General features: G+C 34.6%; 1 protein-coding gene and 1 long non-coding RNA gene across 9 annotated transcripts in view; one reads left to right on the forward strand and one right to left on the reverse strand.

Annotated features, from left to right (window-relative positions):
- Positions 1-21,838, reverse strand: part of LOC141545529 (malate synthase-like) — a 102,268-nt gene that overhangs the window by 62,470 nt on the left and 17,960 nt on the right. For 4 of the 8 annotated variants that reach the window (XM_074272621.1, XM_074272622.1, XM_074272619.1 and 1 more), the window contains 8 exons: positions 15,763-15,820; positions 9,524-9,649; positions 7,792-8,010; positions 6,752-6,842; positions 6,014-6,090; positions 5,714-5,824; positions 1,047-1,106; positions 84-240 (listed from right to left, as the gene is read on the reverse strand). In XM_074272621.1, coding sequence (XP_074128722.1) covers positions 84-240; positions 1,047-1,106; positions 5,714-5,824; positions 6,014-6,090; positions 6,752-6,842; positions 7,792-8,010; positions 9,524-9,649; positions 15,763-15,768 — 847 coding nt within the window. In that variant the 5' untranslated portion in view covers positions 15,769-15,820. The remainder of the gene's footprint in view (positions 1-83; positions 241-1,046; positions 1,107-5,713; positions 5,825-6,013; positions 6,091-6,751; positions 6,843-7,791; positions 8,011-9,523; positions 9,650-15,762; positions 15,821-21,838) is intronic. The other 4 variants (XM_074272623.1, XM_074272617.1, XM_074272616.1 and 1 more) reach the window with 1 other exon arrangement.
- Positions 240-20,250, forward strand: LOC141545532 (uncharacterized). The gene is made up of 3 exons (XR_012483055.1): positions 240-1,468; positions 2,116-2,150; positions 20,153-20,250. It is a non-coding gene; the product is annotated as an uncharacterized LOC141545532 (long non-coding RNA).

The following is a 21,838-nucleotide window of genomic DNA, read 5'->3' on the forward strand; positions in this document are numbered from 1 at the left end:
CCCAACAAAGTCCCTCTTTTGCTGTCAAAGACCACTTTTAAAAGTCTTTTTTTTTTTTTTGTTAAAGGTCACTTTCTTCTCACCAAATTTGGAGACAAAAGAGGCAGAATAATCCCAGATGCCACAGTTCAAGCCAGCAGAATGGTCTCTCAGTTCATACAAAATCTCTTCCATCTCAAATGAGGCCAGAATACTTTCTATTAACACAGTGGCTTTGATGGTACCGATGGGCATATTTAGCTGCAACCAAATTAAGCAATTATGAAGAAATAGAAAATACTGAAACTAAAAAAGGCAACTCAGATGAGTTATAGACAATAACACTATCTTCTTACAAAAGAAGCATAATGTGGACAGAGGTCTGAGGTAGGAATAAGGAGGGCTCAGACAGCCCTAAATCTTCCTCTTCACACTTCAGTTACATTATGCCAAGCAAGTCACTTAACCTCTGGGCTTCAGACAACTACTTAGGACACATCTATTAAGTCATGGTAGCTGAAAACACTCAGACACGTTTTTAGTACAGTTTCTTTAAGACTGATAAGTAACAGAAAAGAGTGTTTTAACATGCATCATTTCCTTGCATCTCTCTTGCATCCTGCCACACAGGAAATAACACCTCCAGTGGAGCTGAAAGCTGTGTGAAGATTTAATTATCCTGAAGATGTCAGGCACACTAGTTGAGACAAGACCTTGGTATCCATGAAGAGCCTTGAAGGCCAGAAGAATGGCCCTAATGGCTGGCCTGGTTCTCTTTTGTGGCACTGCCTTGGTGTTCCATACATTGACACAAAATCACCTAGTGTGAAGGTCCAAGAAGCTCAGCTGACAAATTAATACACTGATATCTAAAGAAATAAGATGACTTGCATGATGTCACAGTTCCAGTTTAAGGACCAAAACCCGCGTGACCTAATGCTTACTTCCTGTTATGCAGCCAACCCTCTATATACATGTAACATTTGTAAGTCTCAGCAGTCATAATTGTTTTTCTTCATTTATTACTACAAATAGAATTTTAAAAGGACAGTTTTAAAACAACTTACCTTTTCCTGGGTCCAGATAAATATGTTATTCCACAGTCTGGCTTCTTGATAACTCTCTACCTGTGGCATAATAATGGTGTATATGAATTATTGTTGGTTGTGCTACCTTAATAACTTAGTTACACACTATCACTTAACTAAAGTATTTTATAGACAGTGTTTTGTGAAGCACCTATTTGGTCCTCACAACAACTCTGTGAAGTAGAATAAGGAAAAAGTGTGGGGTTTGACATCCAGAAATGCAGGTTCAAAGCCTGACTGGCATCTTTCAGAGCTGGAGATGCTATCAACTTCACAGGTTTATTGGGAGGACAGAGCTTCATAAACTCAGTCTGAGTCCTATTTTGAAAGATGAAGATTCTCAAGTCCAGAGAATGGATGCATACAATGGTATGCTGCAGATAAGGAGAAAAGCCAGGACTGTGAGTAAATCTGGAGCTTTTTCTTCTATATCCAAATAGTTAAAATAAGCTATGTTTAATTTTATTGGGTTTAGACAGTGTCTTGTGGAATTCCTGAGTTTTTGCACTGATCTTGCTAAAAATTGCATACTGGTTTTATTTAAAGTAGTAGATTCTATCAAATGATCATCTTTCTGTTTTTTGTTTTGCTGAGGCAATTGGAGTTAAGTGACTCATCCAGGGTCACACAGCCAGGAAATGTTAAGTGTCTGAGGCCAGATTTGAACTCAGGTCTTCCTGACTTCAGGGCTGATGCTCTAACCACTGCATTAATTAGCTGCCCCTCAAATGATCATCTTGTTTACAAGAAGCATATTAATTTACAAAATTAGCTTCTGACAGTCTAAAATTAATTTTTATATGTTACTATTATTCATTATAGCATTATTTTGAACTTCTTTTCAATGAAGAAATCTCTTTGTACACAATTCTTTCCTCTATAAGATAAAGATCAAATTAATAAATCTGACAAATAGGGAATAAAAAATTAAATTGGAGCTAACCAAGTTGATCTCTAAATCAACAGGTGTTTATTATCATTATTTTTAAAAAATTATTATTTTCAAAACAATCATTCATTAATAAATTCTATTTCTCCCTTGATCCAGCCTTTTCCACCTTTGAGAAAGCTCTGGATGTGTGGGTATGTATCAATTAAACATGTGAAATTATACAAAACTTATTTCCATATTAGTTAGAACAAGACAAATCTTAAGTTGCAAAAAATTCAGAATAAAAATAAAGTCTAGGAAGGAATGTGTCCTTTGCTCTAAATAGCTTTGTTTTCATTGCCTTTTGTATGTACTGAAAGATGACAAGAACCATGTTAAAAAGGAACAACTTAATGTATATTTTAAAGAAAATTTTTAAAAGTTTTATTCTAATAGCATATTTTCCCAATTACATGGAAAGATGGTTTTAAACTTTCATTTTTGTAAGATAATGAGTTCCAAATTGTTTTTTCCTCTTTCGCCTCCCCCTTTCTAGGCTAATATAGATAATATGTTTATATTCATTTTAAATCTATTTTCATATGAGTCACATTGGAAAAGAAAAATCAGAATAAAAGGGAAAAGCCATAAGAAAGAAAAAAAAAAAGATGAAAGTAGAATGAGCAATCATTATCCTATTATCTGATACCAGGTGGGCTTAAAATTGTAAGGATTGTGACAGATAGGAGACTACAAAAATTTTAATGCTCCAGTTTTATAAATTATAGAATTTTCACGCTGGAATTAAGCATAGAGATTATCTTGTTCAAGCTCATTTCTGACCCCAGGATCTTTTGGCCAACTTTTGCTTTTCCCTCATAGTACTGAGTAATGGAAGGAGTATTAGATCTAGGCTCAGAGGTCATGAACCTTTATTGCCCTGTGTGGCAGTGGTTTAACCACTCTCCACTTCAATTTTCTCACCTGCAAAATGAAGGATTTGAATGAGATGACCTCTAGGGTCCTTTACAATTCCAATCTACAGTCATGCCTCCTCTCACACCTTGAACTCTGTTCTCTTCATGAGCATTAGTCCCTGCCTTCCTTCTTTTTCCTTTAAGTCTATCAGTGCTTTCTGGCATTGGTTTTCCTCTTATAATAAGATTAATACTGTTGTCAACCAGTTCAAATATGCTCTTTCCTTTCTCCTTGAATCCTGTGTCTTGGGTAACTTTACTTATCTGTTTCTACTCCTCTTCTGGCCCAAGTTAATCCTGCCACCTGTACTTTTGATCCCAAACCATTCTCTTTAATACCAAAACTTAAAAATCTGGCTCAACCCAACATTACTTTTCCTTTTCAATCTCTGTCTCTGCTTGCTTTGCCTCTTAGTTTACAAATGTGTTCAGATATTTCTTATCTTAAAAGGCCTTTCCTTTGATCCCACTACTGCCTCAACCTGTCACTTTAGCTCTTTTCTCCTATTACTGCCAAACTAGTAGAAAAAAACCATCTCCCTTCATTTTTTATTCTTCCTAGCCTACTCATTGCTGAACTTCCTCCCCTTCCAACCCATCACATCTCTGAAAAGGGATAAAACTGACTCCTGATGTTTGTTCCTTCTTACCCTATCACCCCAGTTTACTTCTGAAATATCCTGCTACTGAAACAACACTCTCTGCAATCATTAATATTTCCCTTAAGGTGAAATTCAGCCTCTGACACCATTTATCAATTAACCCTAGTAACTATTCATTAGCTATAGAATGAATTGGCATTTAAAGCCTATCACAAGTTTCTCCCACCCTATCTTTCCAGCCTTTTGTAGTTCTCTCTATGAATACTTGGACCAGCCAAACTGGCCTTTTTACTGTTCTTCATATGACACTCCCTTTTTCTAGCTCTATGACTTTACCTTGGCTGTCTCCCAAGTCTGGAATATACTTCTTCTAACACACACCTCTTAGACTGCCTATCTTGCTGTAAAGCTCAGCTCAAGCATTATCTCCCACATGAAATCTTTCCTGATACTGCCTTCCACCCTCCCCCATGATCTATCTTTCAGCAGTTTGTATATAACTATATATGGACATGCTATCTCAGCTCACTACACTTGTATATTCCTATAGGGCAGGAACTTTTGCCTTTGTTATTTTCAATACTTAGCACAGAATCTGGCACATAGTAGGTACTTCATAAATATTTACTAAAGGAATGATTATCATTCTTTACTGTTTGATCCTTTCTTCTCTCCATGACATTATTCACATGGTTCCTGTCACTTCTTTAAGGATTATTTTGCTCCTTTCTTATCTTCCTCCTACTCCCCAATACTTATCTCCTAAGTTCCATTCTCTCTTAATGATTATACACAAGCATTCAATTATTACCTTTAGGTAGATTATGTAGATATCTCTTAATCCTTATCTTCTCCAATTCTCTATCTGAATTCTGTTAGTGCCTCAAATGAAACATGTCCCAAAACCTCATCTTCCTTCCCTCTTCTTTATTTCTTTGGATGGCATCACCACCTTCTTTCTATCTTCCACATCCAATTAGTTTTCAATTTCCCCATAAATGTGACTGACATATTATTTTCTTCTTTTCTCTATTCCAATGGGAGCCATTTTATTCAGGCGCTCATTTCTTCTTCTCTCATTTCCTAACTTCCTGTTTTTAGTCTATACCAGACAGGTAAATGGGATTTCAAACTGGAAGGCTTCTCCATTTTATATATGAAGAGTCTGAGGCTGGAAAAGGAAAATAACTATCTAAGATCCTCTTTTCAATTTATTCAATGTCCTCCTCAAATCATCTTTTTTGGTTCTCTTCTCTGATCATACAACTCTTCTACTCAAAAACCTTCAACCCCACTGTCCATCAAATAAATTATAAATCCCTTGGCTTTGTTGTGTCCTGTGCCACCTGAGTGTCTATGCTTCCCCTAACAATTATGCCTAGAACGAATTCTTTTACCTGACCTTATTTTGGTCTATTGGAATTCTTCCCATCCTTCCAGAGTTAAGTGAATTGTCACTTATTCCATGAAACTTTCTCTGAGATCCATCCTTTGTTTTTGCTACATCCAAGATAAAAGGGACCTCTTTCTCCCCAAATTCCTGGTAGCATCTTACTTTAGATTTCTCCCCTACACTTATTACTCCCTCTTGTATCAATTATTTGTATCTGTATCCCTTTGCCTTCCTTTTACATTAAGACTAAACCCTTAAGTGCAATTTCTTTATCATAGATGTCTTTGGAGCTCCAGCATTTGGCACAATTCCCTACATCTAATTCTATAATCCAAGAATCCATAGATTTGTCTGAGTGAGCACTCTTTCCATCAAAACAATGAAACCCTTCTTTAGTAGATGGTCTCTGAAATACTGTGACTAAAAAAGTCTAGTATCCTATAGCCACTCTTCTGATTCAGAGATTAGTCTTGGACAACAAGCTGATTCATTGCTAGGCCTGAAATAGAAGAATTTTCAGCTTGGTTAGGATCTACCAGACTTTATGCTATATTGGCATAGGTTTTGACAATGGAATGATCTTTTAACTGGACTTGTGGACCCAAATCAAGAATATAGATATTTCAGTGGTGGCAGATAAACTTTTTTGGAGTAAACTTTGCCCAAGCTAACCTCTAACTTAAAACTTTATTAATATTATTCTGGTTCTCTTTCAATGCTGCTCATGGAGAGCTTTTCAATAAGAATTTTTGGTTTACTTTTATTGAGTGATTCAGAGAAACAATTAATGTTGTAAAGATTACCTTTGAAAGATAAAAGAAGGGGCCACTTTCATTATCATATAAGATTTTCCCCACATGGAACATCAGCAGACCATAATCAAAGAGGGGTCCTGGAACTTGCTTTCCATTTACCTACAAAAAAATGCAAGAATAAAACTTCTGAGAAGAGGCAAGTCATAAGTGGTCCCATTACCAACCCTTTAACGATTTACATGGGAACAGGTCCAAGATTTCAAAGGTATTTCAACTGAATAAATAAAAATGCCTCATTTGCCTAACATAAAACATATCATTACAGTTATACAGCAAAAGTATTACTACCATCATATTGTGTTCTACCATGTTCCAGGCTCTTGGTCTAAGCATTAGAACAGGGGCTTTGGATATGGGTGGGGCACCTAGAATAATAAAAAGAAAGTAACCCAAAGTAAGATAAATTTTCATAGATATATGCTGAAATATAAATAGCATGTAAGTACAAAGCTAGAAATCCCAATAAAATTCCCAATTTTATTGCTTTAGTTTGGCACAGTAGGATTCATATAAATTTAATCTCAGTCTATTCTTCTGACCTGGGTAAGTTTTAGCCAGGATAGGTCTACTTACTGACCCTCTGAACCTGTGATTGTTTCTCTCACCACTCTTTAATTTCACTTCATTTTCCCTATTCGAAGTATCCATCCCATCTCCACTCTCCCTAATCAAATCCTACTGTTACATTCTTCAAGGCTCAGCTCAAGTATCACTTCAGCAGAGATTTTCTTGACCACTCCAAGAACCCACAGTAGTGACATTTCAAGCTTATAAATAAACCCAGCACTTACTCCTTGTACCATGCATTTGGCATTCAATCATGTAGTACTTATGCCAACTTTCTGGTTAAAACTTAACTCTTGAATGATTTAACTTTTCAGATATATAAATCTGATATCTACTTTGATCAGAAGCTCTTTAAGGACAAAGATCATTACTCTGGTTTTTTTGCCCTCCCTACAATTTTTTGCTCAGAGTTTGGCACAGAACATATGCTCAAAATATAATTACTGAATTTGATCTCACCTGGAAATTTGTGGTGAACAGCTTGGACGACATTATAGATACCCTTAATTTGATTAAAGAAAGTTGGACAATTGCCATCATCGAAATCAACCTGATGGTAGAAATAAGCAAAATATTATTTTCTCATGGTCTGTAGAAGACATCCAGATAATGCCTGTAGATTGAATTTTGTGTCTGAAATGAAGAAGACTAGACTTCGAATCCAGCCTCAGACATTTACTAACTGTGGGACTCTGGACAATTCAATTAACCTTTTTTGCCTCAATTTCCTTACCTGTAAAGTGAGAATAATAGTAGCATCTACCTCCTAGGATTGTTGTAAGGATCAAATGAGATAAAAATTGTAAAGCACTTTAAAAAAATCCCTGGCACATAGTAAGCACTGTATAAATGTTTATTTTTATTATTAGTTATTTATGTTTGCTGATTCTGCTTAGGTCTTGAGGTATGGCTGCATGTAGGTGGGATCATCACCAATTCAGGGATCCCATCAGCTTTGCAAGTTCAGGACCTGGAAATTATCAGTTCACCCAGGAGTTCTGAGGATTTGGAAAACTGATCCATTCTAAACAATTCATAAGACATGGATTTATGCTAATTTATTAACTTCTCATGAGATACCAAATTGCCAGCACATGTGGCATCATCATTGGTGCTTACTTCCTGGTGAATCATTTCAAACAGTAAAAAACTGACTCCCTTAGCTAGAGTAATCCTGCAATAAGCTGAAAAACCTCCACGTGTCAATAGTGAGGGTTTAAATATAAAATGTAATAGATTGATAGCTGTAAAAAAAAACAAAACAACCTATCTTTAATTTAAAAAAAATTAACAATGAAAATGTTACATGCTTTGTATCCTTCTAGGAAAGAAAGTTAGCAGTGAGAAGTAAAACTGCTCTAGAATTTTTAATTTACTCAAATAAATGCAATTTCTTGTTAAATAGATAACAGTAATAATACATAATAAGTAACATAAACTTAAAAATCTATCTACATATGTAATTTATGCTACAATGACTCTACATAATCCCACTGTACCTGAATGCCCTGCGCAGTGGATCCTAAGGCATTGAGGAATCGCTCAGTTTGGTAAGGTGCAGTATCACCAATATCCACCTGCCGGTTTTGTAGTCTCCTAGGAACTGGCAACACTTTCCATGTTTTGTCTTTGCGAATATGGGACGTATGAGTAGAGAAATCTGGGAGGCCATTGGTTAGATCCAACTGAACTTTTCGAGCAATTCGCTGTTGTAGGATCTGTTCAACATAATTTTTTTTTTTTTAGTCATTTCCAGATACATTTAAACATCATTAATTATGCTAGTGTTTGGTTCTTAAAACCTAAAAAGCAAAGACAGGAAAAACCTCAAACATTCCCTTTATAAATCCTCAACAAAAGACAAGTGACAGTAGCTAGTGATTCTCAAGCTTGTGGGTTTTATCCTGAAAATTCCACCTTGGTCTATTCTTCCCTGTTTCTCCTCCTTGTCTTTTCTCATTCCCTGAAAATGAGCATGCTTATTAAATTTATTTGAAAAAAAAAGTGTCAAAAAACAAGATTCTGTTAATTGAAAAAAAAAATTAAATAAAAACCAAAAGATAATAGTGTCATACATTCAGAGCTGGAAGATAAGTTATCAAGTCCAATTTCTTTGTTTAATAGATGAAGAAGCTGAGGTTCAAAGGACAACATTGATACATTTTAATCTTCAAATTAAAAATTCCTTATAGAGATTATTATAAAATGGATAAACTAAGATTTCTACAAAGTAGAAAGTATCTCTTTTTAAAACTACTCATAAGTGTCTCATGGGATCACTAAAGGCATGGTATAATTCTTTTCTTTTCTTTTTTTCTTCTGTAAGGCAATTGGGGTTAAGTGACTTGCCCATAGTCACCCAGCTACTAAGTATTAAGTATCTGAGATTGAGTTTGAACTAGGTCCTCCTGACTCCAGGGTTGGTACTCTATCTACTGCATTGTCTAGCTACCCCATAACTGTGTATTTTCCAAAATAAAATATGGCCCAATTCCCTCCAATCCTGGGTCTACTTTCACTGTGCATTGGTAGCACCTGTAGAAGATAGGCCAAATGGACCATTCTCCAGAGTACATTCTTTCTAGCTTTGTATAGCATTGTCTGGACAATATACATTTCTCATGTGCTTTTCCCTTTCCCCCCCTGCAGATTAAACCAAATTTTTTCACTTGCTGGATATTTCACTGGGGAAGTATTATAAAGTTTGGGGAAAACAATGAAATTAACAAAATGTCATCTAGGAACAGCAACACTATTTGAATAACCTTACCATCAACAGAGAATCCAGATCATCTTTGGACTTTACACAGGATACTTACTTTGGCAAACATCTGCCTTTTTAACACTTCCCCTGATATAAGTACTCTGTGAACTGTTGAACGTTTATCCTACTTGCTACGTTTACCTTGAAATTTTATGTGATTCTGATGTACATGTGAGAAGGGTCCCTTCTCTGAAAAAAAGCTTTGAGGGCCACATTCTGCTCTGAAATAAATGCTCTCTTAAAATTCATATACAAGAAACACAACACTTCTCTACACTTCTGAGTCATTTCTTGGCTGTAGGCTGTGGAACTGATTCTTGTTTCATGGAATGTACAGCTGCTGCCAACCTCACCCCTAAAACATAGCTCATTTCTCCTGCCAAGAGGAACAGAACATTGTTCAGACTCTATCAACTATGTTTTCAAATCATAGTCAATCAAGCAAATTTAAAGCAGTGCCAAACAACCTTATCTACGTCCAGTTCAAAAGTGGAGATCAATTCAGCTAGAAAGCGAATAGCATCTTGGGTTAGGAGGGTGTTATATTCATCTTCCAAACCAGGAGGAGATAGGGCCAAGTCCACAGCTGCTACCTGAAAAAAAAAATATGAGCCAATTCCACAAGATGAATTAGAGACAAATTCAGAACAAAAAGTGAATTACAGCAGTCATAGAAATATGCTCTATAAGCAAGTGAAAGTCAGATTCCTGATTTTTCTCAGTCTCCCCAAAAGCAGAACATGCTATGTTTTCATATATATATATTTTCATATATATATATATATTTTAAAAGGTTATGTGTCATATAACATTTCTTATTTGTCTCATCTATGTCGTCCCACAATGTTCAGATGTGATTTCATGGACAGAGGTCATGCATTTTGCAATGCCTAGCATGTAATCCAGTGTGTTCACAAAATATTAATGATTATGGAGATAGGATGGGGCACTGACACTATCAGAAATAATTCTTTAATTTTAAAACTGTATACACATCTCCTATACCCTGAAGATCATCATTTTTTGGACCAAATCAGACACATGATTTCAAGCTTTTACCACTGAATATCTGCATATTCTCTAAGACTAAAAATGAGATTTTTAACCTTTCTTGTGTCATGGATCCTTTTTCAGAATAATATTTTTGAGTGTTTAACATACAGGGGGTTAAAAAGGGAACCAATTAAGGAATCAAAACTACTTTAAAAAAAAACAAACAAGTTAATGTCTAGTTTTAGAGAGCTGTTGCCTAGAGGTATTTGAGAATTAAGTGTCTTGCACTTAGCTAGTAGATGTCAGAGAGAAGTTGAACCCAGATTTTCCTGATTCTGGGGCTAACTCTCTATCCATTGCATCTCCCTGCATCACTAATGATAATGCTGATAGATACAAATAAAGCAGAACTGGCAAAAGAAGATAAAAAGGAAATGTAGAGGTGAAGTTAGGCCCTAAAAATTCAACTAGACAACATTGACATTTGAAACTATTTTATATCTTGAGCTTAAATCACAGAAAATAAAGTCAACAAGTATTTATTAGGCCCTTATGTGCTAAGTACTGTGCTAAAGAGTGCTGAGCTTCTTAAACAACATATTAAGAATATGAAAGGAAAAAAAAATGGGCACACAGTCTGAAGGCATGGGCATTTCTGTCAAGAGAACAAACATGAACTAACAGTATTCCAGAAACAAGTCAGATAGTCAAATAAAGTGGTCAAAGAAACACAATTCTTTTAATGTGGCAATTTCTGAAGTGGACTAAAAATGTCTAGGTTTGATCTTAAAAGACACACCAAATCTCAGAATTGGAAGGTCTTTGGAAGCTTCTGATTCAACTCCTGAGTGAATGAGAATCTCTTCTCTTCTATAATGTACCCAATGAAGTTTTCCCCTTTGGTTGAAGACTTGTAGTAGGATGGAGTGAGGAGATAGTTGAAGTCCAGCTTGATCTCCTTGACCTCCTATAAACATTATATCCCTCTTTTGCCTTCATTTCAAAACCTACATCCTCTACAAAGCTTTCTTGAGGACATCTCAACTCAGTCCACTCCCCATCTCCTCTAACATTCTTGTTCATATTACTCATTTGGCACTGAAGAGATCTCATTTCAATTCAATAAGCATTTATGAAGTGCCTGCCGTCTGCTAACCACTATGTTAAATGCTAAGGACGCAAAGATAGAAATAACAGTCCCTGATGTCAAGGAAGTTATGTTCCACTTGGAGAAAACCACATTGTACCATGATGATTAAATAAAGAGGAACAAGAGAGCTGAGAGAACTAGAACGTAAGCAGGTGGCCACCTGTGACTTTGCTCAGTGGGTGACATGTGGTATAGAGTAGACTGTTCCCTAAGGAGACCAAGAACATGAAAATTGGCTGCCCTAGGCACATGGATTTCCCTATTTTGCTGCCTTCTTATTAAGTATGTGTGTGTGCCCCACTCTCCAACCCTCCATTTCATATTATATGTATTTATGGGAGAATGTGGCTGAGAATTATGGCTCAACTGTTATGTTTTGATTATTTCTGCTTTTGCCTTCTCCTGAGTAAATGTTATAATAGCTGTTATGATTATTCCTGTTTCTACTATATTGTTTTATAAATGTTTCATGCAAATGTTAAGAACAACCATGTTTCATCAAAAAGAAGAAAAAGTCAAAAGCAAATGTTGCAAAACCATAAAGAATAAGTATGATTCAAAGAAGAGATGGGGGAAGACCACCCCACCCTTTTGCAGAGATGGGAAATCCACAAGTGTTTCCCCTTGTACATATTTACAGACTTTAAAAAAAGTACTGAATCCCTATACTTATTTCCCCCATCATTCATACAAATTGTCTCCTTACTTAATCTCTCTCTCTCTGATCAGCTCTATATGCGCTTTTTTATGTCTCTTCTTGAGGCCAATCTTGACTTCTTGTCTTTTTCAAATTAGTCCCTACCCAATGTTTCCAAATCAACTCACATGCAGGAACCTGAATATCAAGTCCAGGTTCTTTTCAGGTGATCATTCCTTAGCTGTAACTAACAACCTAGTATAGCAACCCAATTTGCTTGAGTGGAACACCTTCCGTTGACCTGGACACAGATTCCTTCTTGCTTGAATGCCACAGATAAAGACTGATTTCCCCCCAGGGACTAGGGCTGCTCTTTAATCTAACTGGTGGTGACTGGCTGAGTAGGAGGTGGGAGAAGGATGGACTCCAATTGGACAAAGCTCTCCCTACTTGGGGGAAGATAAGAGCTGTAGAAGCTGGCTTTCAACCTTTATACTTTGGGAATTGATTACTCTTTCCACTGGTCTTCCAAAAAGTGGTGGGGTGAGGAAAAATCTGGGAGAAGAAATTTCTTACAGTGATAATAGTCACATACTGCACAAGTATTTCTAGATAGATGCTCTAACTCCCAAATTAGATTTTAAAGTCCTTGAGAGAAGGGAACAGGTCTCATGTCTTTTGACTTTAATCCCTAGCAGTTTGTGAACTGCCACTTAAATTATGCTGATCACTGACTAAGTATGAGTCTGTTTTGTGGCACTTGGCATTGGTATTTTATACACACACACACACACACACACACACACACACATATATGCTGCATTTAATATCAAAGTCTATTTAATGTAAAAGATATTGTGGAATAATTAATTACCCATGACTTAAGGATAATTGTTCCTGTTATATTAAGTGTCAATGTTGTTATAATGTACATTTCAGTTGTTAAATGTAATTCCAAATAATTTTCTCACCTTCCAAGCAAAAATTGAAAAAAATTAATGAAAGATTTTATTACTATTCTCCTTTCCCCTAAGCATATAGAAATTCTATTGTATTATATAAAAGGTCAACATATATTTCCTTTTGTTTTATACAATGATATTATCTGTAGTTGATACAGAGTTAGAATGAAAAGTAATCAGAAGTTCTCATCTTAAGCTCAGAAAATTATTCTGCCTATCCACTAGAAGAAAGAGTTTTTAAAAGACATTTCTTGAATTTACTCAACTTAAAATGTCTTCATAGCAATCATAAAATATTTTTTATATGAGGCTCAAATCTTGGTCTTAGTATTATATTTATAAAATTTTACTATCTGAATTCTAGGTCATTAGCAAACATTAACAAATAAGTACTAGGTCACATTCGTATAAACTAAGTCCACACTTTATTTTAATGTTTTATATCTCTTACATCACTGTTATTTCCAATAATCCTGTCCCTTTTTTTTTGCCCACAAAACCCTCCCTCTCATAACAAAAACAATTAGACTGACATCAGTTTGTCATGTCTAGCAGCATGAGCAACATTCTGCATCCATATTCTATCATTTCTTTATTGAGAAGAGAAATACAAATTTCATTAGTCCTCTAGAATTGGTTGGTCATTACATTAATTTGATTTATGATAAAAATTCTGATTATAATTAAATTGATTTAGGATTTTTGAAATATCTGTATTGTTTTCTTGGTGCTGCTTTTGCTGTTTACCATCAGTCTTTATAGATATTCCCAAGATCCTATGAATTCCTTATATTTGATTCTTCCCCTTTATTTTAATGATGCTTTTCATCTGAATATCTTTTCATCTGAATTTATCTGAATAAAAGTTATTACCAGAATTACTGTTTCCCTGCCATCCCCTATATTTTAAAAGATAGCAGCTGTTTAAAAAAATCACATGGTCTACGCAAAATTCTATACTTATTTTCTTACCATTTCTACAGTGAAATGAGGGACATGAATTTCTTCTGTATTCTTCCTGGCCAATACTGGCCATTACCTATATGTAGCATTTAGCATCATTTTAAGTGTTTTCATTTACACTACTGTAGTGATTATGTATACCATTTTTTGGGTTCTGTTTATTTTACTCTAAATAGGTTCACACACATCTTCCTATTTTTTTCTGAATTCCTTAAATCCCTCATTTCTTAAAAATTATATTTATATACCACAATTTGCTTAGCGCATTCCCAGTCATGGAATACTTAATTTACAATTCCTTGCTACCATAAAAAGTTGTTTTAAATACTTTAATAAATATTGTGCCTTGTTGTCTTATACTTCCTTGAGAAATATGTTCAGTGGGAGTAATAATAAATCAAAGAGTACTGTCACTTTTCTTATAATCTTTAATTATTTTTGAGAATGGTTAGATTAATTCATGACTCCACAACTCACTGATGTACCTGTTTTCTCACAGTCCCATCAGCATTTTAATGGTTATAAAATGAAACTTGTTTATTTTGATTTGTTTTTCTTTGGTTGTTGATAATTTGCATTTTATGAAAACTTTTTAATGCCAGGTATGGTGACATATCTGTAATTTCTACTTTTAAGGAAGCTGAGGTTAGTGGATCTTGAAATGGGGAATTCTAAGCTGCAGTGAACTAAATTGATCAAGTGCTTGCACTAAATCTGTCCCAATGATGGGTGAACCCTGTAGTAATAAGGGAAAAGAGAGGAGCCTGTGTGCCTCAGAAGGGGTGAATTGGATAAGGATGGAAATAGAGCAGGTCAAATTCCCTATGGTGATCAGCTATGGAAGTGAGCCTGTGAGTAACTGTTATACTTCTAACCTAGGTAAGAGAAGGAAAAGGAAGAAAAGGGGAGAGGGGAAGGGAAAAAGGAAGGGACATAAAATGAAAACATTTGCTCAGTCTTGCCCTACTTCCCTATCCTCCCCCTTCACTGACCATCTCTCTTCTTTCAAGAAATACCTCAAGTCCCATTCTCTATATGAAGCTTCTCCTAAGGTTCCCAATGATTAATCTTCTTCTCTAATTACCTTGTATTTATTTGTAATTATTGTATTTACTTTGTATATATACATATAATTACTTTTTTGTCTTCCTCATTAGAATGTAAACTCCTTAAGAGTAGTGTTAAGTCAGCATTTTTTGTCAAGTTCTTCCAACATACCTCTCTACAACAACTTAAGTAAAAATTATTTAATTGAATAATTGAACCAAATTTTAAGTGGGAAATCAACAAGAAATCACAGAGAGTCATTTTTCTACCTTAGGGAAATGTAGGAAGATAGCTATGGTCACTGAGGTGGGAGCTGACTGAAATCACAGTATGGCATAAGTAGTACCAGTTTGGGATGGTAGTGGTCAGTGAATAATGCCCAGGAACAGAAAAGGGATTGAACACTTGGTCAGAAAGAGATCCCAGGGCATAGAATTGGGTGCCATTTGGCAGTTCTGTTCTTAATTTTTAAAAGAATAAAAGATGATATCTTTTTTTTTTTTTTTTTTTTGTTAAATGCAGGAATCAAAATCAGATTAATTGATTCTGTTATTCCTGGCATTGCCTGCTATTCATCAAAGACATATTTTATAGCTAAATTATACCATGATAACTTGTATTTAGTTATAGGAAGTATTGGAATGCAGCCCTTCTACCACAATTAAATTTCAAAGTAATTTAATTACAGCAATGCATAAAGCTTTTATATATTTAAAATGATAAACATTAAGACTTTAGCACAGATTAATTATAGAGACAAGTTATGAAAAAAAGGAGAAAATTTTCTTCCTAAAGATTTTTAAGCTTAAAAAATTGTTAGTCAAATCACAGTGAAAAGTGAAATAACAAAGTTAAAGCAAACTAATTCTGTTTTAATTTCTCAGTAGAAGCAATTGTCCTACAAATGTTTAATTTCCTTATGGAAAGTAAATTCAGAAGTCTTGTTTTACTCACAGTCATTTCCAAAAATATTCACAAAGTGTAACCTGAGCCACCACCACAGTGTCCAAGTCTGAAAGGGAAGAGCTGAATATGAAAATTGTGCTAAATCACTAGAGTTTATCTTTCAATGTTTAACAATGGTGCTGAATCAAGACTTTGAACCTTCACTTTCTGGTAATTTTCCAAGCCCATTCTTTCACTTGTTTTTCTTTTTCCTTCTATAGTTTTCTTCTAATTCTAGTAATCTCTATATATAGTCTTTCAGGATCAACAACAATAAATTATACATGGACACAGGTGCAGAATTCAGTAAATCACGATGTTACTACTACTAACAAACTTTTAAAAGGTTTGCAAAGTACTTTACATATATTTGATCCTCACAACTACCAAGGGACATAAGTTCTACTATTATAACCATTTGACAGATGAGGAAACTGAGATTACGAAGGGTTAAATGACTTGCCCAAACAGAATGACACAATTAGTAAATGTCTGAGGCTACATTTGAAATCTTTATTCCAGGTCCAGCACTCTAGCCACTGTACCATTTACCTGCCTAATACAGATTAATAATGACAGTCAATGGTCATATTTCACTCTCTATCTTATTCACCTCTTTTATTTTTCTCTTTGTGCTCCCATAAATGACTTGCATTTCCTTTCTGGTGTACATGTTTTATTCCCTGCTCAAAAATGCACACTCCCTGAAGGCAGGTACTATTTTGTTTTTTGCCCCAGTATCAACAGCACTTAATACAGCCTCTGACATAGAGTAAGTAATACTTAAGTGTGGAACTGAATTTAATTTCTCACTTCATTATTTCACTTTTCCTACTCTGGCCTTTTCCTATGCACTAAGCTGGCAAATCTTCATACTAGCATTCATAGATATGATTTTTATCTCCTCAGTAATCTTTGGGGTTTAGAAGATTCCTAACCTCTGTTTTCTTCTCTGGAAACAATTTTTAAAAATCCTAATTCCAACTCTATAATAAGTTGACAAACAGATAACTACTAAAAGTCAATAACAAAGTCTCATGGGGATCTTTTGATATCTCTCCTCCAAGTTTCAACAGCAAAGCAAGGCAACTCCAACATAACATAATGGGAATCAAAAGCAGCTTTTTTAACTAGACAACAAAACTGCATCTTTAGTCATATCTGAGGAGCATTTCAAGTTATTAATTTTATTTTTATTTCCTGTTTAACAAATGTATTGTATGGATTTCAACCATGATACCAAATGTATTTGATTTTATTGATATCTTTTGTGTTAATATAATCTCCATCTCACTATTTTGATATTTTGGGCAGTTCCCTGTCCAAACTCTACAAGTCATCTCTTATAATAAATAAAAGGGAACAAAAAGACAATTCAACAAACGCAACTAACATGTCAACCAAGTCTTATATTTGCAATATGTCATATCTAAAATGTCTGAACTTGAAGGGTGAAGAGAGGTGAATTTTCTCAACACTTCTCAAGTGACAGATTTAGGCATTAAATTATTCTTGTTTGCTGTTGTTCTTTCCATGAACATTGATATAACAAATTCATTGTTATGAATGAGAAACAACTTTTGCTATGGTAGAAGCTCATTTTTTTCTACTGTTAATTAAAAAAAAAATTTATATTTTATTCTGTCCCAGTTATACATAAAAACAATTTTCAACATTCATTTTAAAAACTGAGTTCAAAATTCTCCCTTCCCTTTTCTGCCTCATTGAAAAGGCAAGAAATCTGATATGGGTTATATATGTGTAATATTTCCATATCATATTGTAAAAGAAAACAGTCCAAAATAAAAACCCAAGAAAATAAAAGTTTTTTTTTTTTTTAAGGGTGCTTCAATCTGTAATCAAATTCTATCAGTTCTTTCTCTGGGGATGGGTAGCATTTTTCACATGTTAAGGATCTCAGAATTGTCTTGGATCAGTACATTGCTTAGAATAGGGCTTCTTATAGTTTTTCCACTCACCCTTTTCAGCTGAGAAATTTTTACATAACCCTGGGTATATAGGTATATAAAATAGGTACACAAATGAAACATTTACTGATAATCATAATTTCACAACCTCCACATTTAGTTACATGATTCCCATATGGAGCTGGGATCCACAGTTTAAGAAGTTTTGACTTAGAATAATTAAGTCATTCACAAATGATCACTTTACAATATTGCTATTACTGTGTACAGTGCTCTCCTGGTTCTACTCATTTCATTATACATCATCAAAATGTTAAATCTCTCTAGGTTTTTTCTGAGAGTACCTATCTCATCATTTCTTATATCACTAAAGTATTCCATTACAATCATATCCATAAATTGTTCCATCATTACTTAGCTGAGGGGCACTCCCTCAATTTGCAGTTGTTTGCCACCAGAAAAGAGCTGCTATAAATAGTAGTACATAGTTCCAAATTCCAATTGTAATGGCTGAGCTGGTTCACAATTCCACCAACAGTGTTTTAGTGTCTCAATTTTCCTATATTCCTTCCAAAATTTATTATTCTTCTTTTTTGTCTTATTAGCCACTCTAATAGGTGTGAGGTATACTTTAGTATTGTTTTAATTTGCATTTTTCCAATCAGTAGTGAATTTGAATTTTTTTCATATTTCTGATTACTTCATCTGAAAACTATTTTTTATCATTTGTCAGTTGAAGAATTTTTTATTTTCATAAATATGATTCATTTCTCTATGAGAAATGAGGTCTTTATCAAAGCTTCAAATTTTTTCAGAAGTATTTTACCTCTGAATCTTGCCTCCCCCAATCCACTCTCCCTTTTATGACCACCCCCTCCCTTATCCCTTTTCCTTCCTACTTTCCTAGAGGATAATACTGATTTCCATACCCGTACACAAATTCTTTCTTTTCACCCCTTAATTTTATTTTTAAAGATGTCATCTCTATATATGCAACTCACACCTATATATACTCTAACTGCTCTAATAATGAGAAATTTCTTATGAATTACAAGTATCTTACCATGCAGGAATGTAAATAGTTTGACTTTATTAGTTTATGATTTCCCTTTCCTATTTACCTTTTAATGCTTTTTGTTTTGAATCTTTTATTTGGAAGTCAAATTTTCTATTCAACTCGGGTCGTTTTTTTAAATCGGGAATGATTGAAAGTCCTTTTATGGAATGCCTATTTTTTTTTTTCCCTTAAAGAATTATACCAAGTTTTGCAGGAGAGGTGATTCTTAGTTGTAATCCTAGCTCCTCTGCCCTCCAGAATATCATATTCCAAGCCCTCTATTCCTTTAATGTAGAAGTTGCTAAATCTTGTGTCACCTTATGGCTTGGTGATACTTGAATTGTTTCTGGCTGCTTCCAGTATTTTATTCTTAATCTGGGAACTCTGGAATTTAGCTCTGATATTCCTGGGGAGTTTTCTTTTGGGGATCTCTTTCAGATGGTTGGTGGATTCTTCCCATTTCTATTTTCCCCTCTCATTCTATAATATCAGGATACTATTCCTTTCTTTTCTTTTCTTTTTTTTTTCTTTTTTCTTTTTTTTTCTGAGGCAATTGGAGTTAAGTGACTTGACTTGCCCAGGTTCACACAGCCAGGAAGTGTTAAGTGTCTGAGGCCACATTTGAATCAGGGCTAGTGTTCTATCCACTACACCAACTAGTTGCCCCCTTAATTTCTTAAAGATGATGTCTAAGCTTTTTTTTTTTTTATCATGGTTTTCAGGAAATCTAATAATCTTTAAATTATTTCTCCTAGATCTGTTTTTCAAGTCAGTTGTTTTGCTAACAAGCTATTTCACTTTTTTTTCCCCCTTTCATTCTTTTGGTTTTGTTTCTTGATGTTTCATAGAGTCATTACCTTTCACTTGCTTAATTCTCATTTTTAAGGAATTATTTCCTTCAGTGAGATTTCATATGTACTTTTGCATTTTTTAAAAAAAAAATTTAATTCTATTTTTTAATGAGTTCTTTTCTTAAGTGATATTTTTGTTTCTTTTTCCATTTCACCAATTCTGCTTTTAAAGGTATTCTTCTCCTTATTGGATTTTTTTTTAAATTTCTTTTACCATTTGGTCTATTCTATTTTTTAAGGTGTTATTTTCTTCATTTTTTAAAAATTATTTTACTGCGTTAACTTTTTTCATGATTTTCCTGCATCACACCAATTTCTCTTCCCAGTTTTTCACTACTTTTCTTACTTGATTAAAAAAAAATTTTTTTTGAGCTTTTCCATGGCTTGAGGCCAATTTTCTTAGAAGCTTTGGATATAGGAAATTTGACTTTGCTGTCTCCTTCTGGGTGTGTTTTGAACTTTCTTGTCACCATAGTAACTTTATATGATTAGAGTTGTTTTCTATTCATTTTCCTAGTCTATTTCTTGCTTAACTCTTTGTTAAAGTGGGGCTCTCCTTCCAGGGTGAAGAATGTACTAACCCAAGCTTCAGAAGTTTTGTGCAGCTGTTTTCAAGATACTTCTATGGAGCTGTAAGATTTTGGTTAAGGTAGAATGGCCTAATTAGAGGTATGTTTACTGTTCCTGACCTGTACTCTGACCAAAGCACTCTTTCCTGCCTGGAAACTGTGATAAGGTTCTCTGTTCCATTTCTGCCACAAACTCTGATGTGCCATCCAGGACTACAACCTGAATTTTGGGTACAGACAAAGCAAAAGATTACCCAATACCAACAGAGATCCCTAAAATCTTCTGACCAATTATTTTTATACCATCAACTCTTTACTAGTTGTGGGATGAGGGACCTGATCTGTGCTGGGTGTAGCCTATGCTGGATTGTGCTCCACTCATCCTGATGCAACAGCTCTTTCCTGATAAATTTATAAAATAGTCTTGAGCTAGAAAATTATTTCACCTCACCCAGAATTTGTTTTAGAGCATCATTTAAAGGTCTTTAGAGGAGTCTGAGAGACAACTCAGGCAAGTCCCTGCCTTCTTTCTGTCATCTTGGCTTCCCCCCCCCAAAAAAAAAAGTCACTTTTAATCACAGCTTAGACACTAACTAGTTGTGTGATCTTATGTGCACTTCATGCTTCAGTTTCTTCCTTTATAAAATGGGGGAGGGGAGAGTTGGACTACATAATTCCAATATCCCTTCCAATTCTATAAAAATTTATCAAAGCATTTGCTATCATTAGCAACAACATAAAAAAACAGGTGAAAATGAAGGGACAGAAAAAAATAAAAACACAACTATTTTTCCCTTTTCATCTACAAAATAAATTGAAATTAAAGTTATAGATACATCATAGACTTGGTATCATATGTCCACTAGAATCATTCATGCTTCTGAGTTAGGCATGGCCTCCTTCACCATAAAAAATAATTAAACTAATAAGCAATGTTTTTTCTTCTTGTGGTCTATTAATTTCTGTGGTGTCTGACTCTCTGAGACTCCATCTTGATTTGTTGGCAAGAGTTGCTGAAGGGGTCCGCATTTCCTTCTCCAGTTCATTTTCCAGATGAGGAAACTGAGGCAGACTGGTGAAGTGACTTGCCTTTGGTCACTGGAAGTATTTGAGGCTGGATTTGAAGTCAGGAAAATGAGTCTTCCTGAGGCCAAGCTTAAAGCACTATGCACTATGGCACCACCTAGCTGTAGGTTCATTTAACGTTAACTGAACAAACTCAACAACATAAAAATCAACTTCATTATTTTTGAAATTTCTGTTACATCAAGGTGCAAAGCTTTAGGATCATTCACAATAGACCTTAATCCACAGAAACATAGTACTGCTGTTGAGAAAGTAATTATAGTTACTTAGTGCTACCTTGATGTAGACCAAGGCTATATAAATAAGAGGAATGGCCTATGAGTTAGAGCATTAGAAGGAGAAAAGGCTGCTGTACTGGTTCATTCCTGGTTTTCCATCAGCTCATCAATGGAAAGTAGGCATCCTGTTTTAACATGAAGAAAATTATATTTGTGATTTGTGAATTTGATTAACAAAGATTTTTTTAGACTGTCTTGACCTTTTGAATTACAGTAAGTTAAGTAACTTCCATAAATAAAAAGCACTAATATCCAAAATCAGATATGATACAAATCTAGATTCAATACTGGAAACATTTCTACATTTATATTCAAA

This window comes from Sminthopsis crassicaudata, chromosome 6 (assembly GCF_048593235.1).
Source record: "Sminthopsis crassicaudata isolate SCR6 chromosome 6, ASM4859323v1, whole genome shotgun sequence".
NCBI classification, from domain to species: domain Eukaryota; kingdom Metazoa; phylum Chordata; class Mammalia; order Dasyuromorphia; family Dasyuridae; genus Sminthopsis; species Sminthopsis crassicaudata.